Source organism: Oncorhynchus masou, chromosome 32 (assembly GCF_036934945.1).
Source record: "Oncorhynchus masou masou isolate Uvic2021 chromosome 32, UVic_Omas_1.1, whole genome shotgun sequence".
NCBI lineage: Eukaryota > Metazoa > Chordata > Actinopteri > Salmoniformes > Salmonidae > Oncorhynchus > Oncorhynchus masou.
Window position 1 is genome coordinate 48,101,991 of NC_088243.1, and position 15,683 is coordinate 48,117,673.

The 15,683-nt window shown below is 41.8% G+C and overlaps 1 protein-coding gene across 1 annotated transcript in view; it reads right to left on the reverse strand.

Moving 5' to 3' along the window:
* LOC135526149 (ALK tyrosine kinase receptor-like) overlaps positions 1-15,683 on the reverse strand; it is a 759,574-nt gene that overhangs the window by 496,141 nt on the left and 247,750 nt on the right. The window contains 1 exon segment of the mRNA XM_064954281.1: positions 9,379-9,447. Coding sequence (XP_064810353.1) covers positions 9,379-9,447 — 69 coding nt within the window.

Below are 15,683 nucleotides of genomic sequence, written 5' to 3' on the forward strand. Positions count from 1 at the left end.
TTCATGACTGTTTTCTGTGCGCCTGTTTCTTTGAATTTCCTTGTGAAAGCCTAACACTGTAACATCGTATATTTTTACCTAGCTAGCAATAAAACAAGCTTTCCAATTATGCCCACCTAACCCAGATTGTGATTTATAATGAGCTGTTTTGAATTGCGTAAACACAAATATTAACCTCTCTAGGGTAGGGGGCAGCATTCGGAATTTTGGATGAAAAGCATGCCCAAATTAAACGGCCTGCTACTCGGGCCCAGAAGATGTGATATGCATATAACTGGTAGATTTGGATAGAAAACACTCTCAAGTTTCCAAAACTGTTAAAATAGTGTCTGCGAGTATAACAGAACTGATTTAGCAGGCGAAAACCTGATAAAGATCTATTCAGGAAGTAGTTTTTGTTTTGTAGTTTTCTATTCAATGCCATCACAGTATCCATTGACTTAGGACTCCATTTGCAGTTCCTATGCCTTCCACAACAGTCTTTAGAAATCGTTTCAGTCTTGTATTATTTTTTTATTTTTACATTTTTTTTATTTTACCCCTTTTTCTCCCCAATTTCATGGTATCCAATTGTTTTAGTAGCTACTATCTTGTCTCATCGCTACAACTCCCGTACGGGCTCGGGAGAGACTAAGGTTGAAAGTCATGCGTCCTCCGATACACAACCCAACCATGCCGCACTGCTTCTTAACACAGCGCGCATCCAACCCGGAAGCCAGCCGCACCAATGTGTCGGAGGAAACACCGTGCACCTGGCAACCTTGGTTAGCGTGCACTGCACCCGGCCCGCCACAGGAGTTGCTGGTGTGTGATGAGACAAGGATATCCCTACCGGCCAAGCCCTCCCTAACCCGGATGACGCTAGGCCAATTGTGCATCGTCCCACAGACCTCCCGGTCGCGGCCGGTTGCGACAGAGCCTGGGCACGATCCCAGGGTCTCTGGTGGCACAGCCGGCGCTGCAGTACAGCGCCCTTAACCGCTGGGCCACCGGGGAGGCCACAGGCTTGTATTCTTATTAATGAGGGAGTAAGACCAGTCTGAACGAGTGGACCCTAACATGACGCAGAGTTTTTTTCAGGTGCATGTGCATTTCTTTTTTACCATTTTATATTGACGACGTTATTGTCCGGTTGAAATATTATAGATCATTTAGGCTAGAAAACAACCTGAGGATTGAATATAAACATCTTTTGACATGTTTCTATGAACTTTACGGACACAATTTGGATTTTTTGACTGAGTTTGAGCCTGTGGATTACTGAAGAAAACGCGCTAACAAAACTGAGGTTTTTGGATATAAAGAGACTTCATCGAAAAAAAAGGAACATTTGAGGAAATTAATGTCTTCTGATTGTCACCATATGAAGATCATCAAAGGTAATGGATTAATTTTATCTCTATTTCTGAGTTTTATAACGCTTCTGCTTGGCTGGTTACTGTTTGATAATTTGTCAACTGGGCTATGTTCTGGGCTAGGCATGTTCTGGCTAGGTATCGCTGAAAAGCATTTTATAAATATGCCACTGGTTGGTTTAACAAGAAGTTAAACTTTAACCTACGTAAAATATGTTTTGTTTTCTGAATTTTTATAATGAGCATTTCTGTAATTGAATTTGGCGCTCTGCAACTTCACTGGATGTTGGCCAGATGGGACGCTAGCGTCCCACATTCCCTAAAGAGGTTAATGCAGGGTTGTGTTTCAACTAAAACAACTACCAAACTCAGTAAAAAAAAAGAAACGTCCTCTCACTGTCAACTGCGTTTATTTTCAGCAAACTTAACATGTGTAAGTATTTGTATGAACCTAACAATATTCAACAACTGAGACATAAACTGAACAAGTTCCACAGACATGTGACAAACAGAAATGGAATAATGTGTCCCTGAACAAAGTCAAAAGTAACAGTCGGTATCTGGTGTGCCCACCAGCCACATTAAGTACTGCAGTGCATCTCCTCCTCGTGGACTGTACCAGATTTGCCAGTTCTTGTTGTGAGACGTTACTCCACTCTTACACCAAGGCACCTGCAAGTTCCCTGACATTTCTGGGGGGAATGGCCCTAGCCCTCACCCTCCGATCTAACAGGTCCCATACGTGCTCATTGGGATTGAGATCAGGGCTCTTCGCTAGCCATGGCAGAACACTGACGCACAGAATGAGCAGTATGGCTGGTGGCGTTGTCATGCTGGAGGGTCATGTCAAGAAGAGCCTGCAGGAAGGGTATCACATGAGGGAGGAGGATGTCTTCCCTGTAACACACAGCGTTGAGACTGCCTGCAATGACAATATGCTCAGTCCGATGATTCTGTGACACACCGCCCCAGACCATGACAAACCCTCCACCTCCAAATTGATCCCGCTCCAGAGTACAAGCCTCGGTGTAACGTTCATTCCTTCAACGATAAATGTAAATCCAACCATGGTCCCCGGTGAGACAAAACCGAGACTCATCAGCAAAGAGCAATTTTTCCCAGTCCTGTCTGGTCCAGCGACGGTGGGTTTGTGCCAGTAGGCGACGTTGTTGCCGGTGATGTCTGGTGAGGACCTGCCTTACAACAAGCCTACAAGACCTCAGTCCAGCCTCTCTCAGCCTATTGCGGACAGTCTGAGCACTGATGGAGAGATTTTACATTCCTGGTGCAATTCGTGCAGTTGTTGTTGCCATCCTGTACCTGTCCCGCAGGTGTGATGTTCGGACCCTGGACATTTTTCTTTTTCTAAGTCAGTAGAAAGGCCTCTTTAGTGTCCTAAGTTTTCATAACTGTGACCTTCATTGACTACCGTCTGTAAGCTGTTAGTGTAACGACCATTCCACAGGTGCATGTTCATTAATTGTTTATGGTTCATTGAACAAGCATGGGAAATAGTGTTTAAACCATATACAGTGGGGCAAAAAAGTATTTAGTCAGCCACCAATTGTGCAAGTTCTCCCACTTACAAAGATGAGAGGCCTGTAATTTCCATCATAGGTACACTTCAACTATGACAGACAAAATGAGGAAAATCCAGAAATCCAGAAAATCACATTACGATTTTTAATTAATTTATTTGCAAATTATGGTGGAAAATAAGTATTTGGTCAATAACAAAAGTTTATCTCAATACTTTGTTATATACTCTTTTTGGCAATGACAGAGGTCAAACGTTTTCTGTAAGTCTTCACAAGGTTTTCACACACTGTTGCTGGTATTTTGGCCCATTCCTCCATGCAGATCTCCTCTAGAGCAGTGATGTTTTGGGGCTATTGCTGGGCAACACAGACTTTCAACTCCCTCCAAAGATTTTCTATGGGGTTGAGATCTGGAGACTGGCTAGGCCACTCCAGGACCTTGAAATGGTTCTTACAAAGCCACTCCTTCGTTGCCCAGGCGGTCTGTTTGGGATCATTGTCATGCTGAAAGACCCAGCCACGTTTCATCTTCAATGCCCTTGCTGATGGAAGGAGGTTTTCACTCAAAATCTCACGATACATGGCCCCATACATTCTTTCCTTTACATGGATCAGTTGTCCTGGTCCCTTTGCAGAAAAACAGCACCAAAGCATGATGATTCCATTCCCCCATGCTTCACAGTAGGTATGGTGTTCTTTGGATGCAACTCAGCATTCTTTGTCCTCCAAACACGACGAGTTGAGTTTTTACCAAAAAGTTATATTTTGGTTTCATCTGACCATATGACATTCTCCCAAACTTCTTCTGGATCATCCAAATGCTTTCTAGCAAACTTCAGACGGGCCTGGACATGTATTGGCTTAAGCAGGGGAACACGTCTGGCACTGCAGGATTTGAGTCCCTGGCGGCATAGTGTGTTACTGATGGTAGGCTTTGTTACTTTGGTCCCAGCACTCTGCAGGTCATTCACTAGGTTCCCCCGTGTGGTTCAGGGATTTTTGCTCACTGTTCCTGTGATCATTTTGACCCCATGGGGTGAGATCTTGCAAGGAGCCCCAGATCGAGGGAGATTATCAGTGGTCTTGTATGTCTTCCATTTCCTAATAATTGCTCCCACAGTTGATTTATTCAAACCAAGCTGCTTACCTATTGCAGATTCAGTCTTCCCAGCCTGGTGCAGGTCTACAATTTTGTTTCTGGTGTCCTTTGACAGCTCTTTGGTCTTGGCCATAGTGGAGTTTTGAGTGTGACTGTTTGAGGTTGTGGACAGGTGTCTTTTATACTGATAACAAGTTCAAACAGGTGCCATTAAAACAGGTAACGAGTGGAGGACAGAGGAGCCTCTTAAAGAAGTTGTTACAAGTCTGTGAGAGCCAGAAATCTTGCTTGTTTGTCGGTGACCAAATATTTATTTTCCACCATAATTTGCAAATAATGTTTTTATTTTATTTTGTCTCATAGTTGAAGTGTACCTATGATGAAAATTACAGGCCTCTCATCTTTTTAAGTGGGAGAACTTGCACAATTGGTGGCTGACTAAATACTTTTTTCCCCCACTGTACAATGAAGATCTGTGAAGTTGTTTAGATTTTTACGAATTATCTTTGAAAGACAGGGTCCTGAAAAAGGGACCTTTCTTTTTTCGCTGAGTTTAAGTGTGCTTGTTTTAGTTCCTCAAAGGCACAGCTATGAGAGCAATTTTTTTTGTTTAAATCACCTTAACGTTGAAGACTTAAAAAAAAAAAACTTTTTACCCCTTGTCTACCCAATTTCGTGTTATCTAATTGGTAGTTAGTCTTATCCCATGCTGCAACTCCCATATGGACTCGGGAGAGGTGAAGGCCGAGAGCCATGGGTCCTCCGAAACATGACCCAGCAAGCCGCACTGCTTCTTGAGACACTGCACCACTCGGGAGGCCCTCAAAGCCTCTTCTTTCAAAGACTCTTCTTTGAGTCATAAAAGTTTACTGAAATTACTTAGGAACTGTGCACACTTTCAAGAGGTGTGTGTGTGGCCACTTGGAGACACCAGTTAGTCATTTCCCTCAAACCCCTTTCTTATTATGCACCTACCCCACATTCCTATTGCATTTGGCTGTGATAAAAAGGTTCCTGATTGCTTAATAACCCTTTCATGACACAATGACCCTGACCCCATTTATCAAGGGTAACAGAGATTGAACACCCTTGCTGCTTTTCAGAGTCAGGGGTCGTTTAGATGCATACCAAAGGTGGCTATCTTGATTTAGAATACAAATTGAATTGCTACATTTGAGCCAGGCATCACAACGCACATTTTTCTCAAATCGAAAAACACTTCATGTATTTGCATTCGACAGTGCCCGATGCATCCTGAAAATGATTTGACAAATGTGCTTGTGAATTATTTAACTTGGATGATGAATATGTTTATCTTCTTGATTACTACTGAATCGCTTGTGGGCTCCAGCTTTTTTATGTCTCGATTCCACTTTTTTATGACCTGGTTCCTCTAGGGTAAACTCATTCACTGTCCTCTGAGATGGAGCCACACTGTCATTTATATACAGGCAGACAGATAGATGAGTAGTGAGTCCTCTTTGACAGACACAGGAGACAATACAAGATGTGGATAGGATAAATGAAATAAAGCGTAAATGATCAGACAGCCGCACTGTGGGAACAAACATTTATGGTAATCATCTGGTCCTTGCTCTATTTTTGCTACCTGAAGATGGGTATTTGATGGAAATCAATCTTGCTCTCAATTTATTACCAAGGCGACTGCCTGGATGCGTGGCCTCAACCTAGGATTGTAGTAGATGAGGGGAAGCGATTTGGGCAGGTTGGTGAGGAGAGAGAGAGAAATGGTAAAGACACAAGGGAGGATGAATGGTCAACTATTAACAAAGAGGTTGGATGATGATCAGAGGATGGTGTTTCATTCTCGCAACACCAGGTACTGATCATTCAACCGTACTTGACACTGTTGACACAGTGGCACCACTTGAAGCTCGCTTGAAGCTCCTCTGTCTAAGTCTCCATAAATTCCCACTGTCAAACATCCAACCAGATGTTGTGGCTCAAATTGTGACTCTTCAAGAACTGAGAACCCCACTACATACGATGAGTTCCCCCCCCCCCCCGCCACATTATAGTGGACCACTCCACAAGTGTCCATTTGGGTCTGTCTCATCGCTGGCAATCATTGGCTGAATCGGGACAATCCATCTCGATCTGGAAAGAGTTGGAGAGAGAGCGCTGAAGTAGGAAAAAGGGTGAAAGGGTGAAAGTGAAAGGAAGGAAGGGGGGGTTGCCCATGCTGCTGGTGGAAAGTGGCCATAATAAATGCCAGTGCCAAGCAGATGCTGTGGAGACAGCTAAGATCTATCACCGGGCCTGCAGAAGCACAGTAGGGCTCATCGGCCACCACCCTCTTCCATTCCCTTCCTCCCTCCACTCGGCTCCACTCTCCAGCCTGCTCCTATCAGCACTGTGCACCCCTGCCTGTTTCCTCACTGAACTGACATTATAGTTCGTCTTGTAGGTACAGCATTGGTTCGGAATAGCGAACAGAAGGCACTGTTTGTTTGCGCTCAACAGTACCCCATGCGACAATGCTTTCAACCATGCAATAGGTTTGCCAAAGATGTTCTGGGCATGGTTAAAGCTCTGGGGCCATATTCACAGAGTCAGAGGATGAGTGCTGATAAAGGGTCAGTTTTGCCTTTTAGATCATCATAAGATTATATGTCCAGGGGGGACCTGATCCTAGCACTTCTTCTCTGAGGTTATTTTTGATGGGCTTTTTACTTTTTGTATTAAGGCTCATGTATCTCACAATCGCCTCCAGTTTTTTGCAACTGAACCTTTGCCAAACCCATACACATTGTCACCACACATACAATTCTAGTGAGTCAACTACTATATGTTGGTCACCATTAAGATTTGATTTCCCTCAACCCACAAGGGCCTTATTTGCGGAAGCATTCTCATTCCGAGCTGTTTTGGTCATTTGCGCTTTTCATGTCTAGATGTTGTCTTTCTCATTGCCAGCTAACTATCCTAATTCATCAATCTCGAAGGCACAGTGCCAATTAGAAACACCCCCCTCCTTTTTCTGGGGGTGAGTGAGTGGACGTCACTGGGTGAGAGACATTTCTGGTCATCCCATATAGAATGACAGCACACCCAGGTGGCGCTCGTTTCGGGCCGACAGGCCAGTTCCCTCTAAATCAAAATGGAGCCCAGTTTTACAGTGACACCAATTAGTGTCTCGTAGCTGCAAATTCCAGGTGGTTGAGCCAAAGTTCCTGGGAGTCACAGGGAGGGAAGCGCTTCATAAACAGTATGCAGTGACAGTTTAGTGCCAGCCATCTCTGAATTATCACGTACAAAAACACCTGTGACCTCTAAGGGTCCGTGAGGGTGAAAGTTAAACCTGGCCGAACCCTTGGGATCCCAGTGATATGAATGTGCTGTAAGAGGCTTAGCTATAATGGATATATAGACAGACATACACTGAGTGTAGAAAAGATTAAGAACAACCTCCTAATATTGAGTTGCACCCCCCCATTTTGCCCTCATCACAGCCTCAATTCTTCGGGGTATGGACTCTACAAGGTGTCAAGCTCTACGAGGATGCTTGCAGGTATGCTTCCCCATTTTGACTCAAAATGCTTCCCACAGTTGTGTCACATTGGCTGGATGCCCTTTGGGTGGTGGACCATTCTTGATACACAAGAAAAACTGTTGAGTGTGAAAAACCCAATAGTGTTGCAGTTCTTGACACAAACCGGTGTGCCTGGCACATCCTACCATACCCCATTCAAAGGCACTTAAATATTTTGTCTTGCCCATTCACCCTCTGAATGGCACACATACACAGCCCATGTCTCATTTGTGTCAAGGCTTAAAAATACATGTCTCCTTCCCTTCATCTACACTTATTGAAGTGGATTTAGCAGGTGACAGCAGGGGATCATAGCTTTCACATGGATTCACCTGGTCAGTCTGTCATAGAAAGTGTTCCTAATTTTTTGTATACTCAGTGTATATCCATGTATTGGACCTGAGTTTCAGTAACACTTGTTTCAGTAGAACTCGTTTCAGAGTATTTCCTTGTTTTAGTAACACTTGAAATACAGTAACACTGGTATTAAGTTACACTACAGCTAAACTTGTTCCAGTAACACTTCTGTAACACTTCAGTTAACTTCTTGAAACTCCCCATCCCGGATCCGGGTTTGTGACTAAAGCCTCAGGCTCATTAGCATAACGCAACGTTAATTTCTGAAAATTGCAAATAAAATGAAAATAATGCGTCTGCTCTCAAGCTTAGCCTTTTCTTAACAACACTGTCATCTCAGATTTTCTAAATATGCTTTTGAACCATAGAAATTGACTAATTTGTGTAAGAGTATGCAAAGCTAGCATAGCATTTTGAGTAGCATTTAGCACGCAACATTTTCACAAAAACCAGATAACCAAATAAATAAAATCATTTACCTTTGAAGAGCTTCTGATGTTTTCAATGAGGAGACTCTCAGTTACATACCAAATGCGCAGTTTTTCCTGAAAGCGTCTGTGTGTAGGAGAAATCATTCCGTTTTCTACATTGCATCTGGCTACCGAAACGAACCGAAAATTCAGTCACCTACAACGTAAAACTTTTTCCGGATTAACTACATAATATCGACCGAAACATGGCAAACGTTGTTTGGAATCAATCCTCAAGGTGTTTTTTCACATATCTCTTCATTGATATGCAGTTCGTGGAAGCTTGCTTTCCTCTCTGTATCCCATGGAAAAATACTGGCAGGTGACTTTTGCGCACCAATTTCGGCGCAGGACACCGGGCGGACACCTGGTAAATGTGGTCTCTTATGGTCAATCTTCCAATGATCTGCCTACAAATACGTCACAATGCTGCAGACACCTTGGGGAAACGACAGAAAGGGCAGGCTCCTTCCTCTCGCATTCACAGCCATATAAGAAGACAATGGAAAACAGAGCCTCGAAAATCCTGCTCATTTCCTGGATGCCGTCTCATCTTGGTTTTGCCTGAAGCTCACGTTCTAGGGCACGCACAGAAAATATCTTGGTAGTTCTGGACACGTCAGAGTGTTTTCTTTCGAATGCTATCAATTATATGCATAGTCGAGCATCTTTTTGTGACAAAATATCTTGTTTAAAACGGGAACGTTTTTCATCCAAAAATGAAATAGCGCCCCCAGAGCATCAACAGGTTAAACTTGTTTCAGTTCAAATTCAGAGACTTCGAGAAAGAACATCCCAGAGGCTGCTAAATGTTAAATGTGCCAGGGATGGTGAAAAACAAAACCGCAGACGGTGAAGGACGAACGAGACAGATGGTTATGGATGTTGTTGGAGAGCTGAGGGCAAGCGCACACAAAGAGAGCGCAGTCTTTTTGGGACACAGAGTGATGGGGCCTGTCAGTTAATCTTAGAGGCTCTGACAACAGAACGCTAACTAGATGCTCACCTGACGTTGGCGCTACGGCCTTGGGGGAGTTTAGCTCATCCTCGGCCAGCCAGGAGAAGTTCCAGTAACCTCGTGGGACACCCAGTCCGGCTCGACCCACCAGCGACTCACCTTGAAGAAAGACGCATAAGACACGGTCATGATAATGCAACATGACAAACATATCGTTTTTTTCCCCCCCCAAGAAGAACGGAATTACATTCACCAATCTTTTCAATTGCTTATTCAGATACATATGAAGGGAGGGGGACAGGCAAGAGAGGGATGAATAGTTGAAAGTGGTTAAAGGACACTTCTTTTTAAAAGAGTGAGGAAATCTCACTCCATTCGTATTGTTTAATTTTTATTGGATAGGACAAATTGAGGAGTTAGTGTGCTGAAATCATCCCGTGGTGTGTCTGCATGCTCTGATAATGCACCATTGATTCATCTCAACTCATGCAGCTAAGTAGTCAAATTGACAGATGTTGTTTTTACACCAGACACAGACGCTTTGAAGGGAGATCACAGTGGGTAAGGTTATTTGTTCTTCTGTTCATAATTTGAATCCCAAATCTCTAGATACCTTTGTTCTCTACAACAACGAGGTGAAGGTTGAAGGATCAAGCATAGGCAGCTCATCTAATAGAAAGTAAATTGAATAACATTTGCCAAAATTATATAATTACTTCTGTCCGGCTGTCAGTGAAAAGCATAAAAAATAGGCATAGGCCTATCGCAATATTTCAAAACGTAAAAAACACAAAAGAGAAGACAAAGAAAAAACTCTCTCTTGTGGTGGAAATTACAACATTATAATATTCACATGACTTTATATTAGAATATATTTTTATATTAGTACTTTCACACGTCTATTCTTCTGAGGAGCCTCTGAGGCTTAATGCTGACATTTGATTTACAATGTCTTGGTGACAAAACCTAAAGACTGCATTCCATTCAATGATTAGTGTCTGTGTGAAATGTTGTTCTGTCTGCCGGTGCCAGGCAAACCCTCCCTCTAGATTATTTCTCCCACATCGCAGATGGACACTGGACCTCATCATTTGAGGAAAGGACCTAGTGTCCTATGTTACATTAGTATTTATGTAAAAACAATTATTAAATGACCGAGAGACAGACATTTGGCACCATGTAAATCTTGCGTGAGAGCACAATGTACCCTTACATAATTTTACATATCTGTTCTTTGTCACAGAGACTCAGGAGGATTAGGAAGAGTTGTAACCTAGCCCTGCTTATTTGGTCTCTCAGCGAACACTTAAGGGTGGTCATTGACCAGCTCCATTATTGCAATAATTAATAATAAAGTTTGATTGTTTTGAAGAAATCTAAAAATATTTCTCCTTTGAATCACGAAAGTCTTTAGTTATCAACAGTAGCCTTTTTATTGGCACTAGCGGAGAGCATTGGTGCATATTCAATGACTTTAGCATTGGGTGAGTCAGTGCCACTGGAAAGTTTTTTTTAGGATACAAATGTAGTCCTCAAGACTAGATACAAAGCTGTTGTACAATTACTGTCTCCCCTTTTTGTAGGCCTAGATTAGATGTTTGCACTCAAGACGAGGATGTTTTTATTGTTTGTCATTACCCTGTCATTTTTGTGGTATGAAAGATTTGGCTAATGTCTCCAGTCATGTAAAGCATTGTAGAATTGAATGAAATCTGTTTATTAAAGGTCAAATGTTTTCCAGATACTACAACGACAACAAAAATATCCTCTTGCTGGGGCTGAGCAAGAAAAGAGAAGGCAGGCATTGTTCCGATCTTTTTTTGTTGTTGGAGTGAGTAGGTTATGTTAGCCTTAATTATGACCATCCAATCTACTCATCAGGAACAGTAAGTTATCTTACATTAGTCTGCAAATGTGATGATAGATTGCAATAATTTATCATAAAGGTGGATTTTTTTGTGAAAAAGGTACTTCTCCAAACATCAATGAAGGGATGGGATGGGCTCCTAATGTTTCTACCCCAGTTCTATCACTGAAGAATCCTAAGCACAGCATTCCCTTGGAGTACCGAGTACAGTCCTTTAGTCAAAACTCCAGAAACTACAGCATTAGTGTTGTGATGAAAAGTAAGTTCCAAGGGGGCCCAAAAGAGTTGGGTATAGGACAATAATAGCTGTTGTAATTACTTAAGGACACGTTTTTATGACCTTCTTTAACCCCTGAAACCCTGTAAACTTGGAGGCGAATTGGTTTGTGACCAATTTGTGGTCTAATGCTAAACAGGAGATGTGACGGTAGTTTGACAGTTGGAGAGGTGCAAAGTAATTAAGACCTGCCACAGGTCTTTCTTTTTTCTTTGTCGGTGGTGTGTTTCTTTCTCTCTGACTTTTTTGTTTTTCTTTTCCTCTCTTGTCTTTCTTATGTTCTTTCTCTAAATCTCTCCCCTCAGTCGTCACAGTAGGAAGAGTGGATCGATGTCATTTGAGCAAGCTATGACAAGATTGTTCTGACATTGTTTATGTAGTTAGAAACGGATTGGCATTCAGATTGGAATTCAGGAAATACAATTTTGTTGAAATTTAATTTTATCTCTGAGATATTAAGCTAATTGATTGAACCCAAATTTGCCATTTTATTTGATAGGATTCAGATAATAATACCCAAATAGTACCCAATTTGGAACAACTTCTTCCTACCAATGAGTAAAACATTTAAGAAATCCCCAAAATGGTCAAAAGCCAACCACGGACTCCCACACCCCAGGCCCATCCCACCCCAACAACAGTATACAGTATCAGTTCTCTATGTTTGACAAGTAGTATGAAGCTGCGGCTTGGAATATTGCTTCTTCATACTATCTCATGTATTCCCTGTGAATCTGGTGACGTCCCCCCCCCCCCCTGTTCAGATACGTTTGTAATTAAAGTCACTTGTATTACTTACCATAAAGTAGTCTAAAGGTACCAGGTTTTGACCACTATTTGCCACTGTTCCTGCTATACCGCTATGCTCTTTTATACTTTTTGCTGGTCTCTTGTGTTTATTAAATATATCATAACGTTTTCTTTGTAACTTTTAGTAGAAAACCAGGATCAGGATGAAAATGCATGGTGTGGTCATCCTCACAATTCAAGCCTGTCCGCTCTACTGTATACTGGTTGTTGGGGTGGGATTGGCTTGGGGTGCGCGGGGTACAGTGGGTGGCTTTTGACAAACAAAAAAATATACATATTGGTAGGAAGAAGTGTGGTCCAAATCGGATGTTGGGTACTATAAATTAAAATGGCCAATTGTGGTGCAATCAATTAGCTTAATTTCTCAGAGATCAAACTATATTTCAACAAAATAATGTTTTAGGAATGCTAATTGCAACTGTTAGTAACTACAGAAATATTCTGAGTGGGTGTAGAAATCCTCTTTCTTGTGCTTTATAAATTGGAACAACCCATGACTGAAGTGCATCGTTCAATACACTGTATCCTTAGAAGAAGCCCGGCAAACCAAAATCCTCTAATTTCAAATTAACACTAAAGGGGAGATAGAAAGCACAGCACGAAATTCATAAGCCAGCGAGCACAGTGCATTTGCACCTTCAGAGTGGAGGCTGATCTCTCCAGTCCCTGTCCCTTAGCTTGACTTCTAAGCCTCCGTGTTTATATTAGAGCAACATTTTATATAGTGCAGTATTAAGAGACTCATGCAGAGATACCAATGCACGCATGTGTACCATAGATTTGCACATTAATGTGAGTGCAGTTACAGATCTGATTTATCCTCTTTGCCACTCTCCCTCCATACCCTCTATTAGGCTCATCGGACCCCTCAATAAGGACAGCATGGCCATTATAATAAATGTTCTTTCTATTTTTACCATGTCCCTTCAGTCCATGTCAACCAGCTCTATCTGACTGCATTATTCAAAGCATTATTTATGAAGTGATGTTCGGAGGATCAACCCCTCCTTCCCCACAGCCTACTCTGCAACACACTCGATGGAGCTCACTATAGCTTCACCAAACTTCCATCAGGCAAACTGTGACACCCCCCCTCTTTTAAAAAAGCCCCACAAGTGCTCCATAGATTGATCAGGCTTGAACTGCACATAGTGAAATCCTGCCACCTAAACACCCACTCACATATATAATAGACACACAGCCTTTCTGGACCTGTGATCACACACGCACAAACATACATGCATGATACACACAGCCTTTGGGGCTCTAGAGCAATGATCACAGGGGTTCTGAGGCAGAACATGATGGAATAATAACACTACACACACAAACACATCACAACAACTGTGAAGATGCATGTTGTTTGTAGATGAGACAAAAGATTGACCTCTGGTTACATACATTATTGCCTAAAATTGATTTGCTGTCCGGCCGTGATGGGTCATTAAATGCTGGTCAAAGTCAAACGGCAAAACGTCAGAGCCATTCTTGGATTTGCACCACACAAAGGAGCTGTATTGATATCCATCAGGCATTCCTGACTCTCCGCTTAGCGGTCTGACTTCCAGCAGGCATTCCTGCAGTCAAATGACATAGTGGCCACATGGGTGGAATATTAGTTCACAATTTCATCATTTCAAAATTAGTAAACATTTCAAAAAACCCACCGAACATTGGTTTTGTTACATTTCAGTCTTCTGTGATGTAATATTGGAATGCATACTGTAAAATGTATTACATTTTGAGTTTATCTGACACTGTTGAGGTTGCTAAGGGGAGGACAGCTCACAATGTCTGGAACGGAGCCAATGGAAGGGCATCAAACCATGTGTTTGTATTTGATACCATTCCACTAATTTTGCTCCAGCTATTACCACGAGCCGGTCCTCCCCAATTACGGTGCCACCAACCTCCTGTTATCTGACATGGTACATGTGTCTTCTGTTTAAGCCCATAGCCATGTGTGTGAGGTGTGTACTTTTGTTTCAAAGTAGATTTGTTTAAGACTACCAAGAAACACTCTGTGTGACCCTGATTTAGCCCACTGCAGTAAAAGGTTAATTAAGAGCATTCCAACATTTCAGAGCCCCTCCACCCTCACTCCCCTCTGTGTTCAATTCCTGGAATGTTACTACGATTAATGGGAAGGTATTAGAGATCGACCGATTTGGATTTTTCAACGCCAATACCGATACCGATTATTGGAGGATCAAAAAAAGACGATACCGATTAATCGGCCTATTTTTATTTATTTGTAATAATGACAATTACAACAATACTGAATGAACACTTAACTTAATATAATACATATATAAAATCAATTTAGCCTCAAATAAATAATGAAACATGTTACATTTGGTTTAAATAATGCAAAAACAAAGTGTTGGAGAAAGTAAAAGAGCAATATGTGCCATGTAAGAAAGCTAACGTTTAAGTTCCTTGCTCAGAACATGAGAACATATGAAAGCTGGTGGTTCCTTTTTAAGTCTTCAATATTCACAGGTAATAAGTTTTAGGTTGTAGTTATTCTAGTAATTATAGGCCTATTTCTCTCTCTACCATTTGTATTTCATTAAAACCTGTTAGAGATAGAGGGCCGTATTTCCCCTTTGGATGAATTGCGTGCCCATAGTAAACTGCAACAAAATCTGTCCTATATTGCTAATATATGCATATTATAATTATTATTGGATAGAAAACACTCTGAAGCTTCTAAAACCGTTTGAATTATGTCTGTGAGTATAACAGAACTCACAGGGCAGGCAATCTTGCAAACTAGTTTTGGAATCCTGAAAGTTGGGGCAACTTTGACATCATCAACCCCTCCCTTCCCAACCAGTTATGGATCTGGAAATACTTCCTATGTATTCCACTAGATGTCCTCATTCAGTAGAGCATTTAATGGTGCAAATGCTGTGAACTTTGACCCAATGAGGCGAAAAACTGTGGGTGTCACGAGTATTTTCATGTTTGTGAAGCGCGCTTTGGACAAAGAGCTTCCTTTTGTTCCAGCCAGCCCCAGATGAACTAGGATTGTCCAGTTGGAATGCCATTCGTTTTGTACGTTTATAACATCCTGAAGCTTGATTCTGCACTTAGTTTGACCAGTTTCGTCGACCTATAATGTGTAATTTTGAAGTATTGATGCGCGAATATTCTGGACCAGAAGTCATTTTTTGGGCATTTGAGCTGAAAGTGGTAGCATATGCTACTACATGGACACTAGAATTGAACATTATGAAACAAAACGATGTATTGGGTAAGATGACTCCTTCCACTACATTCTGATCGAAGACCATCAAAGGTAAGTGAATATTTGTTATAATTTTGTATTTCTGTTGACTCCAACATAGAGGAGAAATATTGTTACGTCTGAGCACCGTCTCAGATTATTGCATA